Source organism: Elephas maximus, chromosome 26 (genome assembly GCF_024166365.1).
Source record: "Elephas maximus indicus isolate mEleMax1 chromosome 26, mEleMax1 primary haplotype, whole genome shotgun sequence".
NCBI classification, from domain to species: Eukaryota; Metazoa; Chordata; class Mammalia; order Proboscidea; family Elephantidae; genus Elephas; species Elephas maximus.
Window position 1 is genome coordinate 36,482,981 of NC_064844.1, and position 27,161 is coordinate 36,510,141.

At 41.2% G+C, this 27,161-nt stretch overlaps 1 protein-coding gene across 1 annotated transcript in view; it reads left to right on the forward strand.

Moving 5' to 3' along the window:
- XDH (xanthine dehydrogenase) overlaps positions 1–23,097 on the forward strand; it is a 96,637-nt gene extending 73,540 nt beyond the window's left edge. Inside the window, exons 25-36 of the mRNA XM_049870223.1 lie at positions 6,865–7,056; positions 7,251–7,396; positions 8,200–8,281; positions 12,781–12,876; positions 13,522–13,650; positions 14,340–14,414; positions 14,977–15,029; positions 16,758–16,872; positions 18,060–18,125; positions 19,532–19,720; positions 21,012–21,188; positions 22,982–23,097. Of these exons, the coding sequence (XP_049726180.1) occupies positions 6,865–7,056; positions 7,251–7,396; positions 8,200–8,281; positions 12,781–12,876; positions 13,522–13,650; positions 14,340–14,414; positions 14,977–15,029; positions 16,758–16,872; positions 18,060–18,125; positions 19,532–19,720; positions 21,012–21,188; positions 22,982–23,032 (1,371 nt within the window). The 3' untranslated portion in view covers positions 23,033–23,097. The remainder of the gene's footprint in view (positions 1–6,864; positions 7,057–7,250; positions 7,397–8,199; positions 8,282–12,780; positions 12,877–13,521; positions 13,651–14,339; positions 14,415–14,976; positions 15,030–16,757; positions 16,873–18,059; positions 18,126–19,531; positions 19,721–21,011; positions 21,189–22,981) is intronic.
- Positions 23,098–27,161: the final 4,064 nt, after the last annotated feature.

A 27,161-nucleotide genomic window follows, 5' to 3' on the forward strand; every position in this document is an offset into this window, starting at 1 on the left:
TTTCTTTGTGTATATATACATTTCTTTTATGTCCCTGGTTAGATTTATTCCTAAGTATTTTGGTTTTTTAGGGGCTATTGTAAGTGGTATCATTTTCCTGATTTTCTTTTTGAATTCCTCTCTGGATCCAACTGATTTTTGTATGTTTATCTTGTATCATGCTACTCTGCTGAATCTTTCTATTAGTCCCGGTAGTTTACTTGTGGAATCTTTAGGGTTCTCTACATATAGTATCATATCATCTGAAAATAGGGAGAGTTTTACTTCTTCCTTACCAATGTGGATGCCATTTATTTCTTTTTCGTGCCTTATTGCTGTAGCTAGGACTCCTAGCACAATGTTCAATAGGAGTGGTGATAAAGGGTATCCTTGTCTCATTCCTGTTCTCAGGGGAATGCTTTCAGCCTCTCTCCATTGAGAGTGATGTTGGCTATTGGTTTTGTACAGATGCCCTTTATTATGTTGAGGAATTTCCCTTCTATTCTTATTTTTTTGAGAGTTTTTTTTTTTTTTTATCAGAAACGGGTGTTAGATTTTATCAAATGATTCTTTTCTTTCCTTTTACTTATGTGGTGGATTACATTGATTGATTTTCTTTTGTTGTACTGTCCCTGCATACATGGTATGAATCCCACTTAGTAGTGGTGTCTTATTTTTTTGATATGGTGCTGAATTCTATTGGCTAGAATTTTGTTAAAAAATTTTGCATCTATATTCATGAAAGATGCTGGTCCGTGCTTTTCTTTTTTTTCTGCTGTGTCTTTGCCTGATTATAGTACCAGGGTTATGCTAGCTACATAGAATGAATTTGGGAGTATTCCTTCCTTTTCTATGCTCTGAAATATTTTGAGCAGTACTGGTATGAGCTATTCTCTGAATGTTTGGTAGAATTCTCTAGGGAAGACTTCTGGGCCAGGATTTAGTTGTTGTTGGGAGTTTTTTTTTTGTTGTTGTTACCTTTTCAATCTCTTCTCTTGTTATGGGTTTGTTCAGATTTTCTACGTGTTTGTGTTAGTTTAGGTACTGTCTTAGTCACCTAGTGCTGTTATAACAGAAATACCACAAGTGGGTGGGTTTAACAAAGAGAAGTCTATTCTCTCACAGTCGAGCAACCTACAAATCCAAATTCAGGCATTAGCTCCAGGGGAAGGCTTTTCTGTATCTGTTGGCTCTGAAGGAAGGTCCTTGTCATGCACCAGTCTTCCCTTGGTCTGGGAGCATCTCAGTGTAGGAACCTCTGGTCCAAGGCACACACTCTGCTCCTCGTGCTGCTTCTTGGTGGTATGAGGTCCCCATGTCTCTCTGCTTGCTTCTTTCTTTTATACCTCAAAAGAGATTGGCTCAAGACTCTATCTAATCTAGTAGACCGCATCAATGTAACTGCTGCTAACCCATCTTATTACATCGTGCTGATAAGATTTACAACACATAGGGAAATCACATCAGATGATAAAATGGTAGATAATCATACAAGGGAATCATGACCTAGCCAAGTTGACAAACATTTTTGGGGGGGACACAATTCAATCCATGACAGGTAGGTAGCATGTTTCTAGGAATTTGGCCACTTCCTCTAGGTTTTCAAATTTGTTGGAGTATAGTTTTTCATAGTACTCTGTTACAATTCTTTTTATTTCAGTTGAAAATGTTGTAATGTCCCCAGTCTCATTTCTTATTGGGCTTAGTTTCTTCCTGTCCTGTTTTTCTTTTGTTAGTTTGGCCAGTGGTTTGTCAATTTTGCTTAACTTTTCAAAGAATCAACTTTTGGTTCTGTTGATTCTTTCTATTGTTTTTCTATTCTCTATTTCATTTATTTCTGTTCTGACCTTTATTATTTCCTTTCTCCTGGTGGTTGTGGGCTTCTTTTGCTGTTCTCTATTTGTTTAAGTTGTATAGCAACATTTTGATTTTGTCCCCCTTTTTTTTTGATGTGTGCATCTATTGCTGTAAATTGACCTTTGAGCACTGACTTTGCTATGTCCTAAAGGTTTTGGTATGATGTGTTTTCATTCTCCTTTGATTATAGGAATTTTTTTTTTTCCATATTTGATTCCTTCTATTATCCAGTGGTTTTTAAGCAAGGTGTCATTCAGTTTCTATGTTTTTTATTTTTATTTTTTTTTCCTCTCTTTTCCTGCTCTTAATTTTTAGTTTTATAGCACTGTGATTGGAGAACATGCTTTGTATTATCTCAGTGTTTTGGATTTTGTTGAGGGTTGCTTTGTGGTCTATTCTGCTGAATGTTCCTTGTTAATTCAAAAAGAATGTATACTTTGCTGCTGTTGGATGGAGTGATCTATATATGCCTATGAGGTCAAACTAGTTGGTTGTGGTCTTTAGATCTTCTGTATCTTTGTTGAGTTTTTTTCTAGATATTCTGTCCTTTACCAAGAATGGTGTATTGAAGTCTGTAACTATTATTGTGGAACCATCTATTTCTCTTTTCTATGCCATTAGAACTTGCTTTATGTATTTTGGAGCCCTTTCATTGTATGCATAGGTATTTATGTCTTCTTAGTAGATTATCCCTTTAATCATTATATGATTATATCCATTTTATGATGGATTTTGGCTTAATGTCTATTTTATCTGAGATTAGTATTGCCACTCCTGCTCTTTTTTAGTTGCTGTTTGCTTGATATTTTTTTTTCTATCCTTTGATTTTTAATATATTTATGTCTTTGTTTCTAAGGTATGTCTCTTGTAGACAGTGTATTGAAGGTTTTTTTAATCCATTCTGTCACTCTGTGACTTTATAGGTGCATTTAAGCCACTTACATTCAGTGCAATTATCAATAGCTGTGAGTTTATTGCTGTCATTTGGTTGTGGTTTTTTTTTTTTTTTGTGGTGCTGACATTTTCTTTGTTCCTATTACTTTCTTGCCCGGAGTTCCTTTTGTTTGTGGAATTTTTTTTTTCATGTCTTTTGTTTTTATAGATTATGTGTTTATTGAGTCTTTATATTGTTCTTTTTTAATTTGATGAGTAAATTTGTTAACTTTCTTTGTTACCTTTACCCTTATCTTCGTAAGGTTGAGCCAGTCTTTCATTACTTGATATTGTGTTGACTTCTCCATTTGTAAGTTCTATACTTACACTGTTTATCCCCCCTTTTATTGTTTTAATGTTGTCATTTACAGATTGACATCTCTGGTTCCCTGTTTTAAATCTTTTGGTTTTGTTTATCATCGAGAATTCATTACCTAGGTTGGTATCAGCATGATGCTGTCCTGTGTCCTAGATTCAGGTTGCTGTCTGATGTTGTTGGTTCCCTAACTGAAGGACTCCCTTTAATATTTCTTGTAAGTTTGGTTTGGTTTTTACAAATTCCCTTAATTTCTGTTTATCTGGAAAAGGCCTACTTTCACCATTGTATCTAAGAGAGAGTTTTCTAGGATACATTATTCTAGGTTGGCAATTTTTTTTTGAGTAGACGTTTTTGGCCTGCATTCTTGGCATTTTCAGATGGTCAACTTTTTGTTTCAAGTCTGGGTTTTATAAGACAAATAAAACTGCAGGAGTTCACCACCATGCCATTCCTCAGATCCTATGGTCCCTATACATTCTGCCTTCTCTCTACCTTTCAAAGTATTCATATGTTTATTTTACGTATAGTGTCCAGAGCTTTTAGTTGTACATAGTGGGAGGAATGGGGTAAAGTATGTCTACTCAATCTTACTGGAGTAGAAGTTCCCCCTAACTTCCATTAAGGTTGAGTTTCTCCCAGGATAAATGTCCAAAACTTAGTTACAGTTAATGCTCCTGGAAATACATTATAAATGACCAGGGTAAAACCAGAAGTGGGAGTTACGTACTCCTCATTGTAACCACAGATTTTACAGATGAACATGGCATATTTATTTGTTTTGAAAAATAGCTAGAGCCCTATAAACACTCAACTGTACCAGCACTCGACAGCAACTAATAACAAGAAGGAGAGAGAGAGAGAAAAGATGGGGTTCAAAATGTCAGTGGAGAAATTCTGCTTTGCCTGAAATATATGACTTTTTTAAATAAAAATCCATTATATATAACTAATGAAATTATAAAATTAAGATTTTAAAACTTTAAAAAGTAGCACCACCAAGACAAATGTGTTAAGTTTCACAGTTCATTTTATTTCACCTTTGTTGTGGCCATTGTATATTTTGAGTGCCTTTCAACCTAGGGGGCTCATCTTCCAGCACTATATTGGACAATATTCTGTTGTAATCCATAGGGTTTTCATTGCCTAATTTCTGGAATTAGATTGCCAGGTCTTTCTTCCTGGTCTCTCTTATTCTTAAACCTATGCTGAAATCTGTCTACCATGGGTGACTCTGCTGGTATTTGAAATACTGATGGCATAGCTTCCAGCATCATAGTGACACGCAAGCCACCACAGTATGACAAACTGACAGATGAGTGGTGGTCCTCTCTGCTAGAGATCCTCAAATTGGCTTAATTAGGAAACTTCATACTTCAGATTTAGTGTAAAAAGTGTTCAAAATGGAAATGTTTCTAGTGTTATTACCTTGTATAGCACATGATGTTCTCACCTTATATAGCACATGCTTCTTGGTGTTATTGGAAAAATCAGGCTGAAAAAGATACAGTAATTGTCTCTAAAGAGTTTACAAGCTTTTAAATTCAATCTAGCAAAATTTATTGAGTTCCTAAAATGCCAACATAAAGAAGAATATGGCATTGTTTCTGCACTCAAGAAGTACACAGCATGGTGGGGGAGGCAGACAATAAACAGCAAAATGAAATAGAAATACAAGTTTACAAAGTGCTAAGGGAAAGAAAAAAAAAGAATTAATTGAGGCATACAAAAATTATCTAACATGACAAAGACTGGAATAATCAAGGATCACAAAAACAACTTGTGGGAGAGACTAAACTAAATAAACTAAAACCAAAACAAAACCTATAAGCAAAAGTTAATGTTTATCTCCTCAGATAAAGTATTACACCTTGAAAAACAGAGCAGATGCTATAAAAATCAAACAGTCTGAGACTACAAATGAGTTCTTGAGAATTAAAACTATGATAGCAAAAGGATGGAAAGAAACTGAATGAAATCTCCCTCAAAGCGAAAACAATGAAGAAAAATAGGAGAAAAAATACAAGAAAGTTAGAGGACTGCTTCAGGAGGTTCAAATAATAGGAGTTTCAGAAAGAAAGACTGGAAAAACATAGGTGAGGAAGGGGAGGAAACCATCAAGAAATGATTCTAGGAATTTACCAAAACTGAAAAAATTTCAAGATTAAAAAAGCTCTTCCAATAACTAGCATGATGAAGGAAAATAGACATATGTTAAGTTATATCATTGTGAAATTTTAGCAACCTCAGGACAAAGAGAAATTTTACAATTTCTAAAAAAAAACACAATTTCTAGGAAGGAAAAAATAAAAATTTCAGGGATTAAGAATTGGAAAGACATTGGTCTTCTCAATACTGAAAAGCTAGAATACAATGGTAAAATGCCTTCAAAATGGTGAGGGTAACTGGAAAGCTTATTTCCAACCTAAAATCTCATCTAAGCCAAACTATCAATGAAGGGTGAGGGCACAGTAAAGACATTTTCAGACACACGAGGTATCCTTTCTTAAGAAGATATCAAGGGACCTACTCCAACAAAATGAGATCAAATTAAGGAAGAGAAAAACATGGGACCTGGAAGCACAGGATTCAGTACGGAGAGAGGTGAAGAGAATCCCTAAAATGACTGTGAGGGGTAAACTCCCAAGGTAACAGCTGAACAGCAGTCCTAGTGGGTAACTAATTCAAGTTGGAGTAGACCAGAAGGCTCTGCCTTTTTCAAATGATATGGAATCCCTGGTGGTGTAGTGGTTAAGAACTGCAGCTGCTAACCAAAAGGTTGGCAGTTTGAATCTTCCAGGCAGCACTCCTTGGAAATTCTATGAGGCAGTTCTACTCTGTCCTGTTCTATAGGGTCACTATGCACAGAATTGACTCAATGGCAATGTTTTTTTTGTTGTTGTTTTTTATAAAGAGAAATAAAGTTCTCATACATGCACATGGATGAATCTTGAAAACATTATACTAATTAAAATAAGATACAAAAGGACAAGTACTGTATGATTCCACCTACATAGAATACCTAGAATAGGCAAATGCATAGACACAAAAGTTTATTAGTGGTTACCTGAGGTTGGAGGCAGGAGAGATCGGGGAGTTATTGCTTAAGGTATGCTGAGTTTCTCTTTGGTGTGATCGAAAAGTTTTGGAAATAGTGGTGATGGTTGCACAACATGGTGAATGTAATTAATGTCACTGAATTGTGCACTAAACATGGCTAAAATGACAATTTTTTGTTATATATACTTTGCTATAATAAAAGTTTTAAAAATGGATTAATAAAACAAAATTTTGTTTAAAGAGGCAAGTGATTGGTTCCAACTAGAAAGCCTGGGAAGGATTTCCCCATAGAAGAGCTGGATGAGGATTTTAGTAGGTGGTTAAGATGAGAAGAGTAATAAAGGTGAGAGACTAACATGTAGTCATAGAAGAGGCTAAAAAGATAGGTTGAGACAAGATCATAAAGTGTACTGAATTCCATGCTTAAAGATATATGGATTTTACCCTGTCATAATACATGCCATTTTTAAGCAAGTGTTTGACCTAACATTACCTTGTATTTTACTGTGAGGCATAAATTAGAGACAGGAGGAATTGAAGACCATGAGTGCAATAAGGAGGTTGTTGCAGTATCCCAGAGAAGAAATAATTTGGGCCAAGCAAGGGCAGTGACAGTGGGGCTGGGAAAGGCAGGGATGGGTGAGCCCTTCGAGTTCCTTTTTGGAGGAGCCATGAAATGAATGCATTGTTTTCTCCCGTTTTACTTTCCTTTGCTTCAGGTAATGGAGCGAGCTCTATTTCACATGGACAACTGCTATAAAATACCCAATATCCGTGGCACTGGGAAACTATGCAAGACCAACCTGCCCTCCAACACGGCCTTCCGGGGCTTTGGGGGGCCCCAGGGGATGCTCATTGCCGAGTACTGGATGAGCGAAGTTGCAGTGACCTGTGGACTGCCTGCAGAGGAAGTAAGATGGGAATTTGGTGGTACAAGTCTGAGTGAGTTAGTCTACTTTGGGGAGAGTGGCTTTGTATCTTGGACATCTCCCATGGGAGGAGGCAGCACAGGCATTGTTGAAGGGGCTGGTGGCTTACTTTTTAGGTTGTACCTCCCCTAGCCTCTTGCCACCAACAAGCTGTTAGTCTCTCTTTCCTTGGGAAGGTAAGGAAGAAGAACATGTACAAAGAAGGAGACCTGACACACTTCAACCAGAAGCTTGAGGGATTCACCTTGCTGAGGTGTTGGGATGAATGCCTAGCAAGTTCTCAGTACCAAGCTCGGAAGAATGAGGTTGAGAAATTCAACAAGTAAGCATGAGGAGGGGAGGAGTCTGATGTTCCGGTGCTCTCTTGGGTTTCATATTCTACGGCCTTTTTGCTGAACCTAAAGTAAGAAACTAATAATTAAGTAGAGAAATTATGAGGCTGCTCAGTTTTCCAATTCACTCAGAGCCATCTCTGGAAGATCTGGTAATGATTTTCAGCCAGGGGCAGGTGTGCTTAGAGTGTATACTTGCAACTGTAGCCCATCAGTTATGGTTCATCTTTACAGATTTGTATGCCTTCTGGACACACCATAGTACAAACAGCACTGGCCCAGGACTGAGAACACCACAGTTATGTACCTGGCTCTGTCACTGATCTATAAATGTGAGATTGGCACCTCCCTGAGACTCAGTTTCATTATCAGCAAAGTGGGGATAATGATGCTGGCTCATATTCCTCACAGAGTGACTCTGATAACCAAATATAAAGCACAGAAAAGATCATCAGCAAGTCACAATTCCTCCCTGGGATGATGACCATCCAAGATCACCAGGGTACTCTGACCAAATCCAAATCCCACTCTGGAAAAGGAGCAATGACACTTTAAAGTCAGGACTCCCAGGCATGGTCCCTGCTCCAGTGTACTGGAAGACCTAAGACCCAAATTCCCCCCTTTATCATTTTTGCCCACACAATTTGAGCACAACTCATTTGTTGACATTGGTTATATGGATGGCCACAAGGATCCTTGTTCTGATTTGGTGTAAAGATGTTAACTGAGAATATGTCCAAACTGACATAAATATGGCAGGGAAATTCCAATGAGAATGTTCCTTTTTCTCCAGGGAGCATTGTTGGAAAAAGAGAGGATTGTGCGTAATTCCTACCAAGTTTGGAATATGCTTCACAGTGCCTTTTCTGAATCAGGTAATTGCTTCAAATAATTTTCATAAAATTTTGTCAGTCTTCACTCAACTGGGCCCCAGCTTTCCCTTGTTTATAGTATTGCAAGGGAAATCCCATTGTCACTGGTAACAGCACTGGCTGGGGAGCTCCTTGCTGTTTAAATGAAATTTGTGCTTGCATGTCCTTAATTCTCTAATGTATCACAGAACAGTGAAAGCAGCATGAGACTTGGAGATCTGAGTTAACCTCTAGCTCTTATTCCTAATTGTAGTGCTATGAACAGCTACTGCTTTTCTGATCCTGTTTCTTCATCTTTAGAATGAAAACAAAGATAGTTGACCTACCTCCCTTTAAGGATAAGAGAGAGAGAGAGAAAGATATGAAAATAATTTGCACACTATAATTTAAATCACAAGATTTAAATTAAGTCATAAGGCTTATACTGCTATAATTTTTTATATAGTAGTATAAATCTTATGATTTATGCTGATATAATTCTTTTCCCCTACATGTCTGTCAGTTTGTTGTAACATGGTGGCTTGTGTATTGCTGTGATGTTGGAAGCTATGCCAATGGTATTCACATACCAGCAGGGTCACCCATGGTGGACAAATTTCAATGGAGCTTTCAGACTAAGACAGATGAGGAAGAAGGACCTGGCAATCTACTTTTAAAAAAATTAGCCAGTGAAAACCTTATGAGTAGCAGTGGAACATTGTCTGATATAGCACTGGAAGATGAGCCCCTTGGATTGGAAGGTGTTCAAAATATGACTGGGGAAGAGCTGCCTACTCAAAGTAGAGTCTACCTTAATGACATGGATGGAGTACAGCTTTCCAAACCTCCATTTGCTGATGTGGCATGACTCAAAATAAGAAGAAACAGCTGCAAACATCCATTAATAATAGGAACGTAGAATGTATAAAGTTTGAATCTAGAAAAATTGGAAATCATCAAAAATGAAATGGATCAATTGGCATAACATAGTTTATAAAGAAAATATTCTACATACTACTTTGGTGATTAGTGTCTGAGGTCTTAAAAGCCTGTGAGCAGCCACCTAAGGTACGCCATGGGTCTCATCCCATCTGGAGCAAAGGAGAATGAAGAAAACCAAAGACACAAGGGAAAGATTAGTCCAAAGGACTAATGGACCACAACCTTCACCAGACTGAGTCCAGCACAACTATATCATACCTGATGACCACCACTGACTGCTCTGGCAAGGATCACAATAGAGGGTCTGGGACAGAGCTGGGGAAAAATGTAGAACAAAATTCTAACTCACACACACACATACAAAAGACCAGACTTACTGGCCTGACAGAGACTGGAGAAACCCTAAGAGTATGGTCCTCAGACACCCTTTTAGCTCAGTACTGAAGTCACTCCTGAGGTTCACACTTCAAACAAAGATTAGACAGGCACATAAGACAAAACAAGACTAAATGGTCACAGTAGCCTGGGGGCAAGGACAAGAAAGCAGGAGGGGACAGGAAGGCTGGTAATGGGGAAACCAAGGTTGAGAAAGGGAGAGAGGTGACATGTCGTGGGGGTGGCAACCAATGTCACAAAACAAATTGTATATTAATTGTTTAAGGAAAAACTAGCTTGCTCTGCAAACCCTCATCAAAGGTACAATAATATTTTTTTTTTAAATCAAATGAAATGCATAAACATTGATATCCTGGGCATTAGTGAGCTGAAAGGGACTGGTATTGGCCATTTTCAATTGGACAATCATACGGTCTACTATGCTGGGAATGACAGGATGGTGTTGCATTCGTCATTAAAAAGAACATTTAAAGACCTATCCTGAAGTACAATGCTGTCTGTGATAAGAAAATGTCCACATGCCTACAAGGACGACCAGTTAGTACCACTATTATTCAAATTTATGCACCAACCACTAAGGCCAAAGATGAAGAAATTGAAGATTTTTACCAACTTCTGCAGCCTGAAGTTGATCAAACATGTAATCAGGATGCACTGATAATTACGGTGAGTGGAATGGGAAAGTTGGAAACAAAGAAGAATGATCAGTAGTAGGAAAATATGGCCTTAGTGACAGAAAGGATGTCAGAGATCAAATGATAGAATTTTGTAAGACCAATGACTTCTTCATTGCAAATTCCTTTTTTCAATAACATAAATTGTGACTATATATGTGGACTTCAGTGGACGGAATACACAGGTATTAAATCAACTACATCTGTAGAAAGAGATGATAGAAAACTCAATATCAACAGTCAGAACAAGGCCAGGGGCCGACTGTAGAACAGGCCATCAATTGCTCACATGCAAGTTGAAGCTGAAGCTGAAGCTGAAGAAAATTAGAACAAGTCCACAAGAGCAAAAACACAATCTTGAGTATATCCTACCTGAATTTAGAGACCATCTCAGTAATAGATTTGAGGCACTGAACACTAATGACCAAATACCAGATGAATTGTGGAATGACATTAAGGACATCGTACACGAAGAAAGCAAGAGGTTTCTAAAAAGAAAGAAAAGACTAAAATGGATTTCAGAAGAGACTCTGAAACTTGCTCTTGAACATAGAATGAAAGAAAGAAATGAAGTAAAAGAACTGAACAGAAAATTTCAAAGGGTGCCTCAAGAAGACAGAATAATTATAATGACATGTGCAAAGACCTGCAGTTAGAAAACCAAAAGGGGAGAACACTCTCGGCATTTCTCGAAGTGAAAGAACTGAAGAAAAAATTCAGGCCTCAAGTTGCAATATTAAAGGATTCTATGTAAATGACTCAGGAAACATCAAAAGATGGAAGGAATACACAGGATCACTGTGCCAAAAAGAGTTGGTCGACGTTCAACCATTCCAGGAGGTAGCATATGGTCAAGAATCGATGGTACCAAAAGAAGATGCCCAAGCAGCACTGAAGGCATTGGTGAAAAACAAGGCTCCAGGAATTAACCAAAAACCAACTGAGATGTTTCAACAAATGGATGCAGCACTGAAGTGCTCACTAATCTATGCCAAGAAATTTGTAACCTAGCTACCTGGCCAATTGACTGGAAGAGATCCATATTTGTGCCACTTCCAAAGAAAGGTGATACAACAGAATGAGGAAGTTATTGAACAATATCATTAATATCACACACAAGTAAAATTTTACTGAAGATCATTCAGAAGTGATTGGAGCAGTACATGCAGAGAATCGCCAGGAATTCAAGCCAGATTCAGAAGGGAATGTGGAAAGAGGGATATCATTGCTGATATTATATGGATCTTGGCTGAAAGGAAAAATACCAGAAAGATGTTTGCCTGTGTTTTATTGACTATGCAAAGAAATTTGACTGTGTGTATCATAACAAATTAAGGATAACATTGTGAAGAATGGGAATTATGGAACACTTAATTGTACTCATGAGGAAATTGTACTTAGACCAAGAGGCAGTTATTCCAAAAGAAATCAGGAAAGATGTGCGTCAGGGTTGTATCCTTTCACCATACTTATTCAATCTGTATGCTGAGCAAATATTCCAAGAAGCTGGACTACATGAAGAAGAACTCAGCATCTGGATTGGAGGTAGACTCATTAACAACCTGTGATACGCAGATGACACAACCTTGCTTGCTGAAAGTGAAGGGGACTTGAAGCACTTAGTGATGAAGATCAAAGACCACAGCCTTCAGTATGAATTGCACCTCAACATAAAGAAAACAAAAATCCTCACAACCGGATCAATAAGTAACATAATGATAAATGGAGAAAATATCGAAGTTGTCAAGGATTTCATTTTACTTGGATCCACAATCAATGCCCATGGAAGCAGCAGTCAAGAAATCAAATGATGTGTTGCATTGGGCAAATCTTCTGGAAAAGACCTCTTTAAAGTGTCACAAAGCAAAGATGTCACTGTAGGGACTAAGGTGCACCTGACCCAATCCATGGTATTTTCAATCGCCTCATATGCATGCAAAGCTGGATAATGAATAAGGAATACAGAAGAAGAATAGTTGCATTTGAATTATGGTGTTTGTGAAGAATATTGAATATACCATGGACTTCCAGGAGAACAAATAAATCTGTCTTGGAAGAAGTACAGCCAGAATACCCCTTAGAAGCAAGAATGGCGAGACTTTGTCTCACATACTTTGGACATGTTATCAGGAAGGACCAGTACCTGGAGAAGGACATCATGCTTGGTAAAGTAGGGGGCCGGCAAAAGAGAGGAAGATCCTCAATGAGATGGTTTGATCCTGTGGCTGCAACAATGGGCTCAAGCATAATGATTGTGAGGATGGTTCAGGACCTGGCAGTGTTTCATTCTATTGTACATAGGGTCGCTATGAGTTGGAACCGACTGAAGAGCACTAACAACAACATAATTCTTTGAGGGGGGGGGTATATATCTAAAATGTTGCTGCTGTTTTCTTTTTCCTGGGCCCCAGTACCTTTGGTTCCAAGCCTTGCGTAGTTAAGCTTAGGGTTTGGGACTGAATTAAGCTGAGGACTTGTTGAATCTTGTCTGACACTCTTCTTTTCCTTTAGGCGGGGGCCCTTGTGCATGTTTATACAGACGGCTCTGTGCTGCTGACTCATGGAGGCACTGAAATGGGTCAAGGTCTTCATACCAAGATGGTCCAGGTGAGCACACAGAGCTCAAGGAGGAGTCAGGGGAGCATGGGAGCCTTCTCTGGCACTGTGGCACCTGCTATGAGAAACTGAGCGGTAGGGATACTAGAAGCAGAAGATGGCCTGGGCTATGGCCCTCATTACGTATAACCGTGAGCAAGTCTCCTCCCCCTCAGCCTTGGTTTTCTCTTCTGTGCACAGGGTTGGACCAGGTGATCTCTGAGATCACTTCTGGTACCAACATTCTAGGGCTCTATGCCTCTGTGTGTAAGGTGATTAAATTTTATGTAAAGGTAGCTAGTTCACCACCCACTATGAGACTTCTCAGTTGGGGCCAGGATGATGGAGAAGAATTAGAGTTACCACATCTTCTTGGCTCATGGGGATTGGCCAAATGGATTTTAAAAAGCCAGGGTTAGCTTAAAAAGATATTGTTAGTCACCACCAGGTTTATGAATTTTTTATCCAACCAAACCACTTCATAAAGTGCGTCTTCAAATTCGGCCAGTTGTGAAAACATCCCAGTCTCAATAGGATTTTAGCTTATGAAACTATTTTCTTGCCTATAACAGTGCACCTGAATATTGTTTTGGGCAGAAGACAGCCAAGTCCCAAGATGATCCCTTCTCTAGAGGGTGATGTCTTCTTTTTTTGCAGGTGGCCAGCAAAGCTTTGAAAATCCCCACCTCTATGATTTACATCAGCGAGACGAGCACTAATACCGTGCCCAACACTTCTCCTACAGCTGCCTCCGTCAGCACTGATATCAATGGACAGGCTGTCTATGTAAGGAGTCTGTTGAACCCATAGAGCCAAGGGCCAGCCAGGGCTTTGAGTAGGGAGAGCACCTTGGGCGGTGGCTGGAATCGTCCTCGCTGGGCCTCTGGCTATGGCCATAACTTTGGCTCTCTTATCCAGGAGGATGCTGTTCCTCCAAACTCCGAGCTCAAAGAGAAACTCAAGATTCTAAATACTTCCATCAAAGCCAGAGGCAGGAGGAGGGAAGAGAAAGGCAGAGTGTTGGAGGGAATGTAGAGGCTTCTGGGAAGATATACTCCTAGTGCTAGAACTGATCACAAGAAAATTAGCTGAAACTGAAATCTAACTGTAGGGTCTGCCAGGTCAGACCCACTTGCTTTTCCTCACACTTGTGGAGATGTAATCAAACAAGGGAGTTTGATAGGAGGAGGCTCCTCTGAATGGTCTCTCAGTGGTCCCTGAAACATGTTGCCCTTTGCCAGCCTGAGAGCTGGGTCAGGAAGTGTTCTGCAAGCAAGGCCCAATGGTGACCCCTTTGGCAGAGCCCTGTGGCTTCTACTCCTGGCTTGTCATTCCTGGGAGGGTGGCAAGAGGTTTGAGTCACACTGGGGCACAGCATTGCTTGGAGGTAGCCTTGCCAAGGCCCTTGAGATTTCACCTGGGCCATGGAATGCAGAGGATTGACGCGTCTGGCGTGTGGTGGGTGTTCTCTTTAGGAGGCTTGTCAGACCATCCTGAAAAGGCTGGAGCCCTTCAAGAGGCAGAATCCCAATGGCTCCTGGGAAGACTGGGTAAGTCTGAGCTGGTCCAACTCACCTTTTTGGATGAGAGGGAAATTCACAGCAGTGACTCTGTCTCTACTCAGTTCTAGTCATAGATCTAGTCACAAAGGCAAAGAGAAGTTGAGAGCTGTTGTAGTGAGTTTGGGCCATGTTGACAGATGGGATGGATGATTTAACAGGCCAGAGAGAAGATCAGGGTCCTTATAGATATTTGCTCTATAAAGATGGGGAGTCATCAAAAGATCTGTAGCAGGGGAGTGGCACGAGCAGGGTGGTGTGCTAACACGATCATTCTGGCTGCGAGGTGTAGGCTGGGTTCCATGGTGGGTTCCAGGGATGCTTGCGGGAAAAAGACCAGTTAAAAGCTAATGTAGTTTGCTAGGCTTTAGATAATGAGGACCTGGTACAAGTGCTGGTAGTGAGATGAGAAGGAAAAAAAGAGTTGATCCACTTCCAGATGAAGAGGAGGATGAGCCCATGAAAGCTTAGAGTGGCAAGACAGGGTTTCAGAGAACCATGCTCTCTGAGACCTCTGCCCCTTCCTGATGCCCCTCTCCTCTTATACTCTTAGGTAATAGCTGCCTATGAGAATGCAGTGAGCTTGTCTGCTACTGGGTTTTACAGGTAAGTGTGATGCTGTTCTCACCCTAGGGAAAAAAAAATCACCCTAGAGACATGGAAAATGTGTTGTCATCTTAACCCCCTAGTTCAACTCCAGCATGAAATTTTGTCAGCCTGTGATCAGAGGAGAGCAGGCTTATTTCTTCAATGGATTTCCACCAATTTCAGTTTAACAATGATCTAAAATATGTGGGATTATTAAATTGTATGCCAAGGAGGCAAAGGCATGAGATGCCGTATCAGAAGACCTGCATTCTAGCTCTGGTCTTAAAGTGTATATACTATTCAGTTGGGGAGGTCAGTGGTTTCTCATATCTTCTGCAACTTTAAAATTCAGTAGCAGTGTGAATAGACAAAGACCCTGTCCATCTGATTTAGAAGTTGTAAAAAGATATGACAGTCATAATTTAGCTTTCTCTGGGAAATTTAACTAGGGCCTTTTCTTTCACAGATCACTAGATTAAGAAAATAGTTTAATGGTTACTTGGAAAGGTATTGAGTAAATGTTATGAATGAACATATATATTTTAGGCAAAGAAATGTTTTACCAATGCTCACTGGATTATGTAATATTGACCTACACAAATGAAATAATGCAGATCTTCTAACGAGTTCCTATTTCACTTTTGGAGTTGATAAAACTGGGGTTATGGAAAGACAGGGCCTGGATGGACACAGTAAAGTCAGGGCTAACAAAAGAGGTGATTTCTCCTGGGAGAAGCCTTTTCCCTCAGCCCTGTATTGGTTTTGTTTTCATGCAGATTCTGACCACAACAGCTCGCTTTATCTTTGTATAATGTATAGAATAATGTAGATACTAAACCAACAACCATTAAATCTATTCTAACTCATAGCAATCCCACATGTGTCAGAGCTGAACTGTGCTCCATAGGGATTTCAGTGGCTGCTTTTTTGGAAGTAGATCTCCAGGCTTTTCTTCCAAGATGCCTCTGGGTGGATCAAACTTCCAACTTTTCAATTAGCTCAGAAGACGTTAATGGTTTGCACCACCCATAGATACAGTATATTGTAAACTCTGGTTATATAAATACATACATACACATACATGGTTCATGAAAAATTGGGACTGTATAGGGTATTCAGGATTGAAAAAGAAAGAAATATATAAAGAAGCAACTGTTTCTATTAATAACATTTTCCTCAAATCATTTGTTGAAATTTCAAAGAGGCCAGTAGGTAGGGAGTAATGTGGGCAGGTTGCTACTTAAAGATACACCCATGCTGACTGTGAGCTACTGATCTTGTTAACCTTCCCCTTGAGAATGGTGAGCAGCCCCACGAACACGCGAATTTGTGTGAACAGCCCAGGAACTATCTCAGGCAGGACTCTGGGTTCTGAAGATCTTGGGTTCTAATTCAGTAGACTCTTTACAGTGTGACTTTACTGTCCTCTGTGAACTCAGGCAAATCTGTCACCTCTGTTTCTACCATGTGGAGCCCAGCATGTTGATTCTAAACAGTGCTAGGCTATTCAGAATGATTTATGTAAAGGCCATTGGCAAAATAGAGCAAAGACAAGAGACAAAATGCTCTAGAATTACCTGGGTTTCATTAACAGGTTCACAATATTCTAAACACGTGGACTTCGTTGAAGCACAGCTGAATGAAAAAAATAAATCTTTTAGGATCTCAAGATTTTATGGGACAAGTTCTGTGTATGGTGTGCGCTTATCTCCATATATGTGCAATATTGTCTCTCTTCTCCCCCAGAACACCCAACCTTGGCTATAGCTTTGAGACAAACTCAGGGAATCCCTTCCACTACTTCACCTATGGGGTGGCTTGCTCTGAAGTAGAGATTGACTGCCTAACAGGGGATCATAAGGTAAGAAGTTGGCAAAACCTTAGTACTAAGGAGTGAAAAGAGCATAGAAACAACTGAATTGTAATATTAAGATCTGAAAGAGATAAACTTTCTGGCTTGGAAAATAATGCATTACAGCGGGGGTTGGCAAACTCTTTCTGTAAAGGGCCAAGTAGTAAATTTTTTAGGCTTTGTGGGCCATGTAGTCTCTGTCTTAGCTACTTTATTGTTGTGGTGAAAAAGCAACCTTAGACAGTATGTAAACAAATAAGTATGGCTGTGCTGCAATAAAATGTTATTTATGGACACTAAAATTTGAATTTAATATAATTTTCATGTCACACAAATTTTTTTTTTTAGCCATTTAATGATGTAAAAACCATAATTAGCTCACTCAACCCATTGCTATCAAGTCGATTCCAACTCATAGCAATCCTATAAGACAGAATAGAAGTGCTCCATAGGGCTTCCAACACCGTAATCTTTATGGAAGCAGACTGCCACATCTTTCTCTCCAGGAGCAGCTAGTGGGTTCAAACCTCTGGCCTTTTGGCTAAGAGTACAAACCATTTGGGCCACTCAGGGACTTTAGTAAACCAAACCAAACCCATTGCCATTGAGTCAATTTCAACTCATTGTGACTCTATGACAGAGTAGAACTGCCCAATAGGGTTTCCAAAGCTGTAATCTTTATGGAAGCAGACTGCCACATCTTTGTCCTATGGAGCAGCTGGTGGGTGCAAACCACCAACCATCTGGTTAGCAGCCAAGCCCTTAACCACTGTGCCACCAGGGGTCCTTTAATTAGCTCAGTGGTCCTACAAAAACAGACAACAGGCTAGATTTGGCCCATGGGCTGTAACTTGAAAAAAAAATTTTTTTTTTTTCTTTTTCTTTACATGATCTACCCAGGCTCATGTCCTTAGCCCCATATTCTGGGGACCTGCCATTACTACTCATGCATGAGTGTGTGCACAGTTTATTTCACATTACTGAGGGAGCGTTGCCACTCTTCCTTCCTCCTTGGCTGCTAAGAACTAACACTTCAGCCCTGATGATGGCAGTGGAGACTTGGTGGGATATTAACTCTCCTAACCAAGCATGCTCAGAGCACTAATGTGAAACTACTATTTGGGTTAGCACTTACTGCCTAAGGGTCACCAAGACCCATACATCATCTCAAACATCTCTTTCTTCTCAAACTTTAGAACCTCCGCACAGACATTGTCATGGATGTTGGCTCCAGTCTGAACCCCGCCATTGATATTGGGCAGGTAAGGCTCATGGGGGACCAAGGTGGTGATAGACTTGGCCATTGATATGCTCCATTGCCCTCCTAGGATCACTAAGCACAGCATGTTGTCCAAAATAGTTTTAAGTAGGCCTGAATGTGGTACCAAACGAGTCTCCTACAGAGTGTGATTTAGATCGATGAGCCCATCCGGCTCTCTAGGCAGAAGATAAATTAATATGGATTAACTTGGAAGGGCATTCACATCACCGAGGACAACATGATAAATGGCGAAAACACACACACACACACATACACACTGAGAGTGAGCAGAATATAGAATAGGAGATTGAGTTTGGGATAAATGCCCAGGCAGTGGGATCTGAGGTCAGAAGAGTTTTCTCCCTCCTCCTTTCAATGTAGGGCCACTTTTGTACTATAGGAAGTATGTGCTACCAACGACGGGATGGTGGAGGGCACTGGGGCAAAAGACACAGGTACAGCAGAAGGAGTAAAAGCATGAGCCAAAGAAAATCACTTTGGGAAAATATTAAGCAGATTAGGTAGAAACAGGAGAAGACAGCAGGAGGAATAAAGAATTAAAGTACTGAGGCTTTGGTAGAAAACGTAGATTGTATTTCTCAAAATGTTTAATTATTGAATACCCAGAATTCCTATCATTAATTAATCTGTTCAAAATCCATTAAACAAGTATTTGTGGGCTGTCTACAGGCAGGACCACAGGCAGCCCTGATGCCAGGCAATTGGGGATTCAAAAATAATTAATTCATGATCCATTCCCTAAACAAGTTGTTCTGCTACTGAGGTGCCACATTCCCCTCCTCTGAGCAGTGGGCTGGGTGCGCAGACATGTATATTAGTAGAGTGTTGCAGGCATCCTGGTAGAGTCTGGAGTTACCATTGGGCATTCTTTCTCCCAGAGGACAGGTGTGGATGGGAGTTCAAAACCGTGGGAGGAAAGTCTCAAAGAACCTACTCCTGGGGCCATCTGAAGGTCTGAGACCTCATCCAGCACACAGGAGGAAGTGTGGGTCCCTGAGGGACAGTGTTAGCAGCTGTGTACTTGCTTTTCATTTGGGGTTACCATTTCCTCAGTGGCCAAATGGGAAAGAAAAAGTCTCCATCAGCCCTGTAACAGGTTTTAGTGGAAAATTATGCCCACCACAGTGGTACCCTTCTACAATTACTGACCAGTTCTGAACTGACCTTCAGTATTAATGCCTTTGCTCTGTCTGAGCCAATCCCTGGTAAAGGTCCAGATAGGTGATCCTGGGGCTGGGGCAGGAGCCAGGTTAGCATTAGAGAGCTCCTTTTAGCTTCTTTTTAGGCCCCTCCGCAGAGGTGGGGCATTGCACCCATTGTGGGAAGCAGTATTCATCCCTGGGGAGGAGGGAGGCAAGGTTATCATGGTCTCCATCTACCCTTCAGGTAGAAGGGGCATTTGTTCAGGGCCTTGGCCTCTTCACTCTGGAGGAGCTGCACTACTCCCATGAGGGGAGCCTGCGTACCCGTGGCCCCAGCACCTACAAGATCCCTGCATTTGGCAGCATCCCCACTGAGTTCCGGGTGTCCCTCCTCCGTGACTGCCCCAACAAAAAAGCCATCTATGCATCCAAGGTACTGTCACTCTGGATTTGGGCTGCCTTACAATCTGTACTGTGAGAGGCCACGAGTCAGGATGAGGGGCTCTGGTCATCCACTGCTTGGGTCTGCAAGGGGATCCTCTTAAAGAGAGAAGAGGGCTTGGCACTGGCCTTGATGAGGGCAGTGGAGGGGTGGGCAGTCTTGCCTGAGAACCAATTGAATTGGATTGAGGACACCACCTTTGTGTGGTCTAAAGCAGGCTCCTTTGGGTAGACTCAGATTCTTAAATCAAATCCTGAAAGTCAAATTTTGGCCTCCACCCAAATCCCAGATGTGCATCCCTGATACTTGACCCTGAGAGGTGATTTTACAGATACGGCGTTTCTGTTGTCCCATGATAATCAGTGCATCTCCTTCACTGCAGATGCGGAAGTCCCTCTGCACACACCCACTCACCTCCTTCATTTACCAGGACCTGACCTTCGGGCTTGATCAGCATGTCTGAAGAATTATGAAAACTCAGCCGATTGATACAATCTTAGGTCTAAGGAAGAAGATGGATAACCATTTGTAGCCAACCAAATACATCCATTTGCTCATCTCTTGATTTACTTTACTGTGTGGAGTCTGGGACTCATTGCTATCCACTTCAATATTGTCAGGATTCATGATAAAAATGTGGCTCCCTGGGCCCACCCCCTAGAAATTTTGATTTTGTAGGTCCAGAGTAAGGACTTTGAACCTGAATTTTTAACAAGTATTCCTAGTGATTCTTATTCAAGTGATCGCCAGTCAATGCTTTGAGGGAAAAAAAAAAAAAGAATCTCTGTTAGAAGGTACTTTAATTCCAATTTGTCAGCATGCCTATAATTCCAGCAGTTGCTACAATTATAGTTATGGTGCCTATAAATGTTGTTACCAAAGTGGCAGGTAGAGCATTCCTCTAGGCTAAAAACTGTAAAGAGAGTTAAAACTCATATCAGACAGATATTTTTGTCTATAAATTACAATTTATTTAATATAACTTTGAATGATACATTATATTTACATGGTGTCATCAGAGAGGATTATGTAGCAAGAGTTAAAAGAAACGTCCCAGTGAGGTGTGATCATTCACTTGATGGATTCTTTTCAGCTCTGTTCAATTATGATTGCCCCTTCCTGCCTTCCTTGGTGTTATTGCCCTTTAGTGCTGGGCAGGGTTTCTCAGGCACCACCAGCCTTCGCGGTGCTGGGCTCCCTGCCTCTGCCTCCTGGTTCCCACAGGGATTTGGAGGCTGAGGCCACTCTGTCTGAGTCCCTGCCCTGCTCTCTGTCTGTTCAGGCTGTCGGGGAGCCACCCCTCTTCCTGGCTGCCTCCATCTTCTTTGCCATCAAAGATGCCATCCATGCAGCTCGAGCTCAGCACGCAGATTACAATATGAAGAAACTTTTCCAACTAGACAGCCCAGCTACCCCAGAGAAGATTCGTAATGCCTGTGTGGACAAGTTCACCACCCTGGTATGGTACATCTCAAGTACTCACTCTGGCTGAGGGTGGCTAGGGCAAAGTCTGGCCTTCAAAGGCAGGGAAAGTTTCTGTAGAGAGAAAGGGAGATGTTGGGCTCTGTCTCATCTGGCAGCTTTGTACCAATGGCCACTCTTCTCTATGTTGTGTGAGACACCCAACTGAATTTGCAAGAGAATGAGAAACCTTCCTAAAGCTGCAGCTTGTAGCTGTGCCTCCCTAGAGGTGGACAGAGTACAGATTCCATTCTTTTCCATCTAGATGAGGGTGATGGATAAAACTCCAAAACAGCCTAATCTTTAGTATCAGTTGCTAGCAATTTTAAGAGCCTTCTTTGTTAAAGACACTGTAAAGTACTTTGGAGAATGAGGGGAAAAAAAAAAAAAAAACAGATTAATTAGGTCAACCACATTTGTTCCAAGATTACTATGTAGCATGCTGATACTGAGGATGAAGAGGTACCCTTGAGGACTTAGCAAATTTTTAGGAAAACAGAATGATTGTATTATATTGTGATTGATTTCTACCTTGGAGGTATATATAATGAGAGCACAGAGGAATTCTATAGTCATCTGAATCACTTTGGGAAGCCCCTATATGATACTTTAAGTGGACAATTTCTGGCAAAATAAAACCATGTTAGGACAGAACTAGCCCAGCTTCTGATTTATGCTAAAGAGGATATTGCACATATACCTGTTGCTATCAAGTCGATTCCTACTCATAGCGAACCTAAAGGAAGAGAACCGCCCCCTAGAATTTCCAAGGAGCAGCTGGTAGATTCAAACTGCCAACATTTTAGTTAACAGTCAAGCTCTTAACCACCCCAACACCAGGGCTGCACTGCACATATAGATTTCTCCAGTAGCCTTTTCAGCTGCAGCCTCTGTTGATTTAGCAGAACATGGTTTTGCTGATACACTGATACATTTTGAAATTCGATAGGTCTTTGGGATTAGAGATAAAGTAGGTACTCATGGACCCAAAGTGTTCCAGAGATGGGGAGAGTACAGGAAGACCCACTGAGCGAGGCAAATCTGCCATCCCAGGCCTCAGCATTGATGGTGAGGGAGGCAAATGGGCCCCAGCAAGGCCACCCTTCAGGTCTGACAATATATTTAATTGAAGAAAGGGAGACACACAGACCATGTGCTGAGTTCCCAGACAGTGAGGTTGTCCATAGCTGTGCAGTAACCTTCCCACAGTCTAGAACCTTCCCACCATAGCCCCTCATGCTAACAGTTACCCAAACCCCATTTCCCTGAGATGAGAGGCTCTGCATGGCCCCCAATAAGTTTACACAGGTTGTAAGTTAGCTCATTGCAAACAATCTGATGCAGAACTCAATCATCAGAGCACCTGTGAGGTCCCAGACCTAAAACAAAGATTCTAATCCAACCCAGCCCCAGCCCCTTTATATGTTACAACACAGCAGTGATTTAGAATTCCTGTAATAGATTCACATAAATAGCTCATTTTATGAACCAACAATGCTTTTTAGTGCTGTGAGAACCATGTAAGAAGCAACCACATCTATGTTGTTCATCACAATACCCCCAGAGCCTAGTATAGTGCCCGGTACATGGAAAGTGTCCAATAAATAAATGAAGAGTAGGATTTAAGGGGTCCTGTTCTGGGGGCATTGCCAAGGGCTGGAACTGCAAAATGGTGTTTGATCTTGGCAATGGTGATTGGCAGTGGTGGGGGGTGGCATGTGCGGGAGGGAGGCACCATATCCCACGCTATTGGAAGACCCTGGAAATGAGTACTCTGTCTTTCCTTCCTAGTGTGTCACTGGTGTACCCGAAAACTGCAAACGCTGGTCTCTGAGGGTGTGAAAAGAAAGTCCCCAAGAGAGTCTTCGTACATTACACTGGAGCTTCCTTGGAGCTGGAAGCATGTACTGCAGAACACAAATCTATCAAAGTTGCAGGATGACAGAGTTGTGATTCATCAGGATGGTGTTTGGAAGAACATTAAATAACTTGAAAAATTCTTATCAAAAATGTTTTTCAAACATAATGATACACAAATTCAAAATTGTTAGGCCCGGGTGGCTAGTATAAGATTAAGGTCATTTCATGTCTGTTTTAATCATGTGTTTGTAATAGATTTAGGAAGTGTTTGTGCTACAAATTTATCACACTAACTTACAAAAGCCATCACTATGACTAAATTCTCTGGGCAACCTGCATAACCTCAATTGCTGATAATATCTGTCCTTCAAAGGGGATTCCATAGACTTCCAGAAGCTTAAACCAAAGTTATTTTAAATTGGTGTGTTTTCTCAGAAAGCCTTTCCTTCAAACTGATGTAACCTCAGATCTATACTCAAATTTTGCAGTGGGGCAGTGGGGTGAGATTAAAACCTCTAACCATCTTGGGCTCACTGGAAAGAATAAAGAATGAAACAAATTCAAGGTTAATTGGATCCAATTTTATTAAGCTGCATAAAGTAAGATTATTCAATAAAATAAAAATCCAACTTGCCCAATTCCTGGATACCTACAATGTGCTAGATTTCTTCTCCCTTTCTCGTTTTGTGTTTCAAAAGAGATCAGGTTTAAAAATATTCATTTGAAGGCCAAGAAATTTCCACCTAGAAATGCTGCTATCAAAATCAAGATCAGCCAGAAAAACAATAGCCAAGGAGCCAGGTTCTCATCCCTGTTCTGTCTCTAATGATCTGTGTGACCTTGGAATGTCACTGCCACTTTCTGTGCTTCCTTTTACTGAAAAATGAAAGGGTTAGACTGGATAATCTCTATGGTCTTCTTTAGCTCTAAAGACCTGTAAATATGCAACCTAAAAAAATCCAGTTATGTAAGATATATACATCTAGCAAAGACTTGACTCCCTTACTATTACAGGATAACTGGGCGTAACAAGCTCTGCTTAGATTCCCTCAAGTTTCTGAGGTTGGTAAAGAGAAAGAAGAAAAAAATATCCCCTCTTGTTTTCTTCAAGAGGGGATTTCTTCTCTATCAGCCCCAGTGGTGGGTGGACTGTTACACTGTCATGTGTCTTCACCATATAAAACACCTAGCTTCTGCCAGACAGTCAGTCCCTGACCTGTGGGAGGAGGAGAGTGAACGGTGGGAAACAATGTAGTTGAGCTTGGTGCTTGGCATCACGAAGAAATGAAACTGTCAGCTCGTTGGCACGTGAGGAATGGTTATTAGTTATTGTCTTAGTGATCTAGTGCTGCTGTAACAGAAATACCGCAAGTGAATGGCTCTAAAAAACAAGTTTATTCTCTCACAGTCTAGGAGGCTAGAAGTCCAAATTCAGGGTGTCAGCTCCAGGGGAAGGCTTTCTGTCTGTGTTGGCTCTGGAGGAAGGTCCTCGTCATCAGTCTTTCCCCGGACTAGGAACTTCTCCGCACAGGAACCCCAGGTCCAAAGGACATGCTTTGCTCCAGGAGCTGTTTTCTTGGTGGTATGAGGCTCCCTGTTTGTCTGCTTGCTTCTCTCTTTTATATCCCAAAAGAAACTGGCTCAAGACACAATCCAATCTTGTAGATTGAGTCCTGCCTCATTAATTTAACTGCCACTTATCCCCCCTCATTAACATCATAGAAGCAGGATTTACAACACATAGGAAAATCACATCAGATGAAAAAATGGTGGACAACCACACATTAGTGGGCATCATGGCCCAGCCAAATTGATACACATACTATTGTGGGACACAACTCAATCCATGACAATCGTCATAATCACATCAAATGCTAACACCTGCCATATTTTAGCCCGATTTCATTTCTAGAAAACACACACACTAAACACTCACATTTTCTCTCTCTCTCTTTCTAGCACTGAATCTCTCTCTCTTTCTCCCTCTCTTCCTCTCTCACACACATACTACTTTCTTGCAAAATTCCATTCTTTAAAGTATTCTAGACATACTAGATATTTTACAGTATGGTTAAGGCTGAAACATTTTAGAAACAAACCGATATTTACACTGAAATCCGCAGGCCCATTTCAAATGATTTTCTGGGATGTCTTTGGGCAGGGCCTGAGACTTGTCACTTGCTATTAGTGAGGCTCTAAGGGCTGAGCAATGACTAAATTCCCTTTTGTGCTTAGAATTGAGGCAAGAGCAGAGTGGTCATGAAAATCAAACAAGCAAATGCTTTGTGAACTGTAAATAATTGTGTACTCTGAGATGTCATGCTCCTCAGATACCTTGCCTTGCCCTATTGCCTTAATCTGCAAACTTCCTCAAATCTATAAAGTCAGATTCCTTGGTATTTTTTGGTGTTGCACAAGAAAGGCCATCAACGCTGCCTGCAGTGTGGCACTGGATCCTGCAGAGGGGGGCAGAAGATTGAACATGAGACAATATTCTCCAGAGCACCCAGCCACTGGTTAACTACTTGGGTACTGATTTAGGATCTCACAGACCAAGTGTCCTCAAAGATCTTTTCAAGACCTAGACTCACAGCTGATTTAAGGTTTCAGACTGACAAAAATCTCAAAGTAGCTCTCTGAAGACACAGTTCAGCCTTGGGAGACTATGCTCCAGAGTAATGAATGGCTGGCAGGGGAAGACAATTCTTACTTTCTGAGTATCTACAACTTGTTAGCTGCTATCGAGTTGATTCTGACTCCTGGTGACCCCATGTGTTACAGAGTAGAACTGCTCCATAAGGTTTTCTTGACTGTAATTTTAATGGAAACAGATCCCTAGGCCTTTTCCTCCATGGTTCTTGCTGGGTTGGTTCCAACCACCAACCTTTGGGCTAGCAGTCAATGATCAAATTCAGTGGGTCTCCTTTAATCCCCCCAGGGACCTTAAGAAGTAGGTGCTTTAATCCCTGTAACTACAGGAAGGAGAAGCCCTATCTGTAGCCATGCAGAGGGGCTTGTTGTTGTGTGTCGTGTAGTTGATTTCCACTCATAGTGACCCTATAAGACAGAGTAGAACTGCCCCATAGGGTTTCTCAGGCTGAAATCTTTACAGGAGCAGATGGCCAGGCCTTTTCATCCATGGAGTGGCAGTAGGTTAGAACTGCTCATCTTTTGGTTAGCAGCTGAGCACTTAACCATTGCACCACTAAGACTCCTTGCAGAGGGGCTTACTCAGGGACATTTACTATGGGAAGTCTAGAGCATGCCTAGGCCTTGCAGCCTGGGATACCTGGTATATACTAGGAGTAAACCTACCTCTCAGAGCCTGCTCATGCTGACCAGATGCAGAGGCTGATGGAGACACCAGAATGCCTCTCCGTTCAGCTGTAGGCAGGATTAGCTCTCTCCTTGGTGTGGCCAAGCTACTGAACTGTTGTTAAGAGGTAGCTGATGGACCTCTGAGAGCAAAGGTGGCTAGGAGGCCAGGATGGGAGGACAGGATGTAGGTTGTAGGAGGAACCCTGAGCAAGGGATAAGGACAGAAATAGTCTTAGATGATTGATTTATGACTGGGAACACCCCTGACCTCATGATATTTTTATCTTTGCTAAAGAGAGCCTGGAAATCATTCCATCTGTGCCTATTTTGGACCCTGGTACAAGGCTATGCAGCTTCCTTGACCCATAGAGGCTTGAGATCACCCTGTTGCCCAGGGACCTACCCTTTTGTTTTGTCTCTTTGCTGAACTGAGAGAGTACATGTCCCAAAGGCAGGAGGCAGATCATGTGACAATCTTGTCACCTGGAACAAAGCAGCCCATTGATGGGAGCGGAGATGTCAGGCTCTGCCTAAAGGTATCCTGGCATCATCTGTGCCCTTGAACTGCCCTGGCCATGTCCTTGCACATTCTGGGATCAACTTGGCATCCCAGATGGGGAGGACCTTGTGGACCATCATGCTCAGCCTCTTAGCTTTAGAGATGGATTTCCTAAGCTTAGAGAAGGTTGTCTGGCTTGTCTATGGTCCCATAGCCCTTTTAGTTGGAGAGCCAGGCTTAAAACAAGGCTGTCTGTCTACTGGTCCAGACTTTTTATACTTGTGGTTACACACT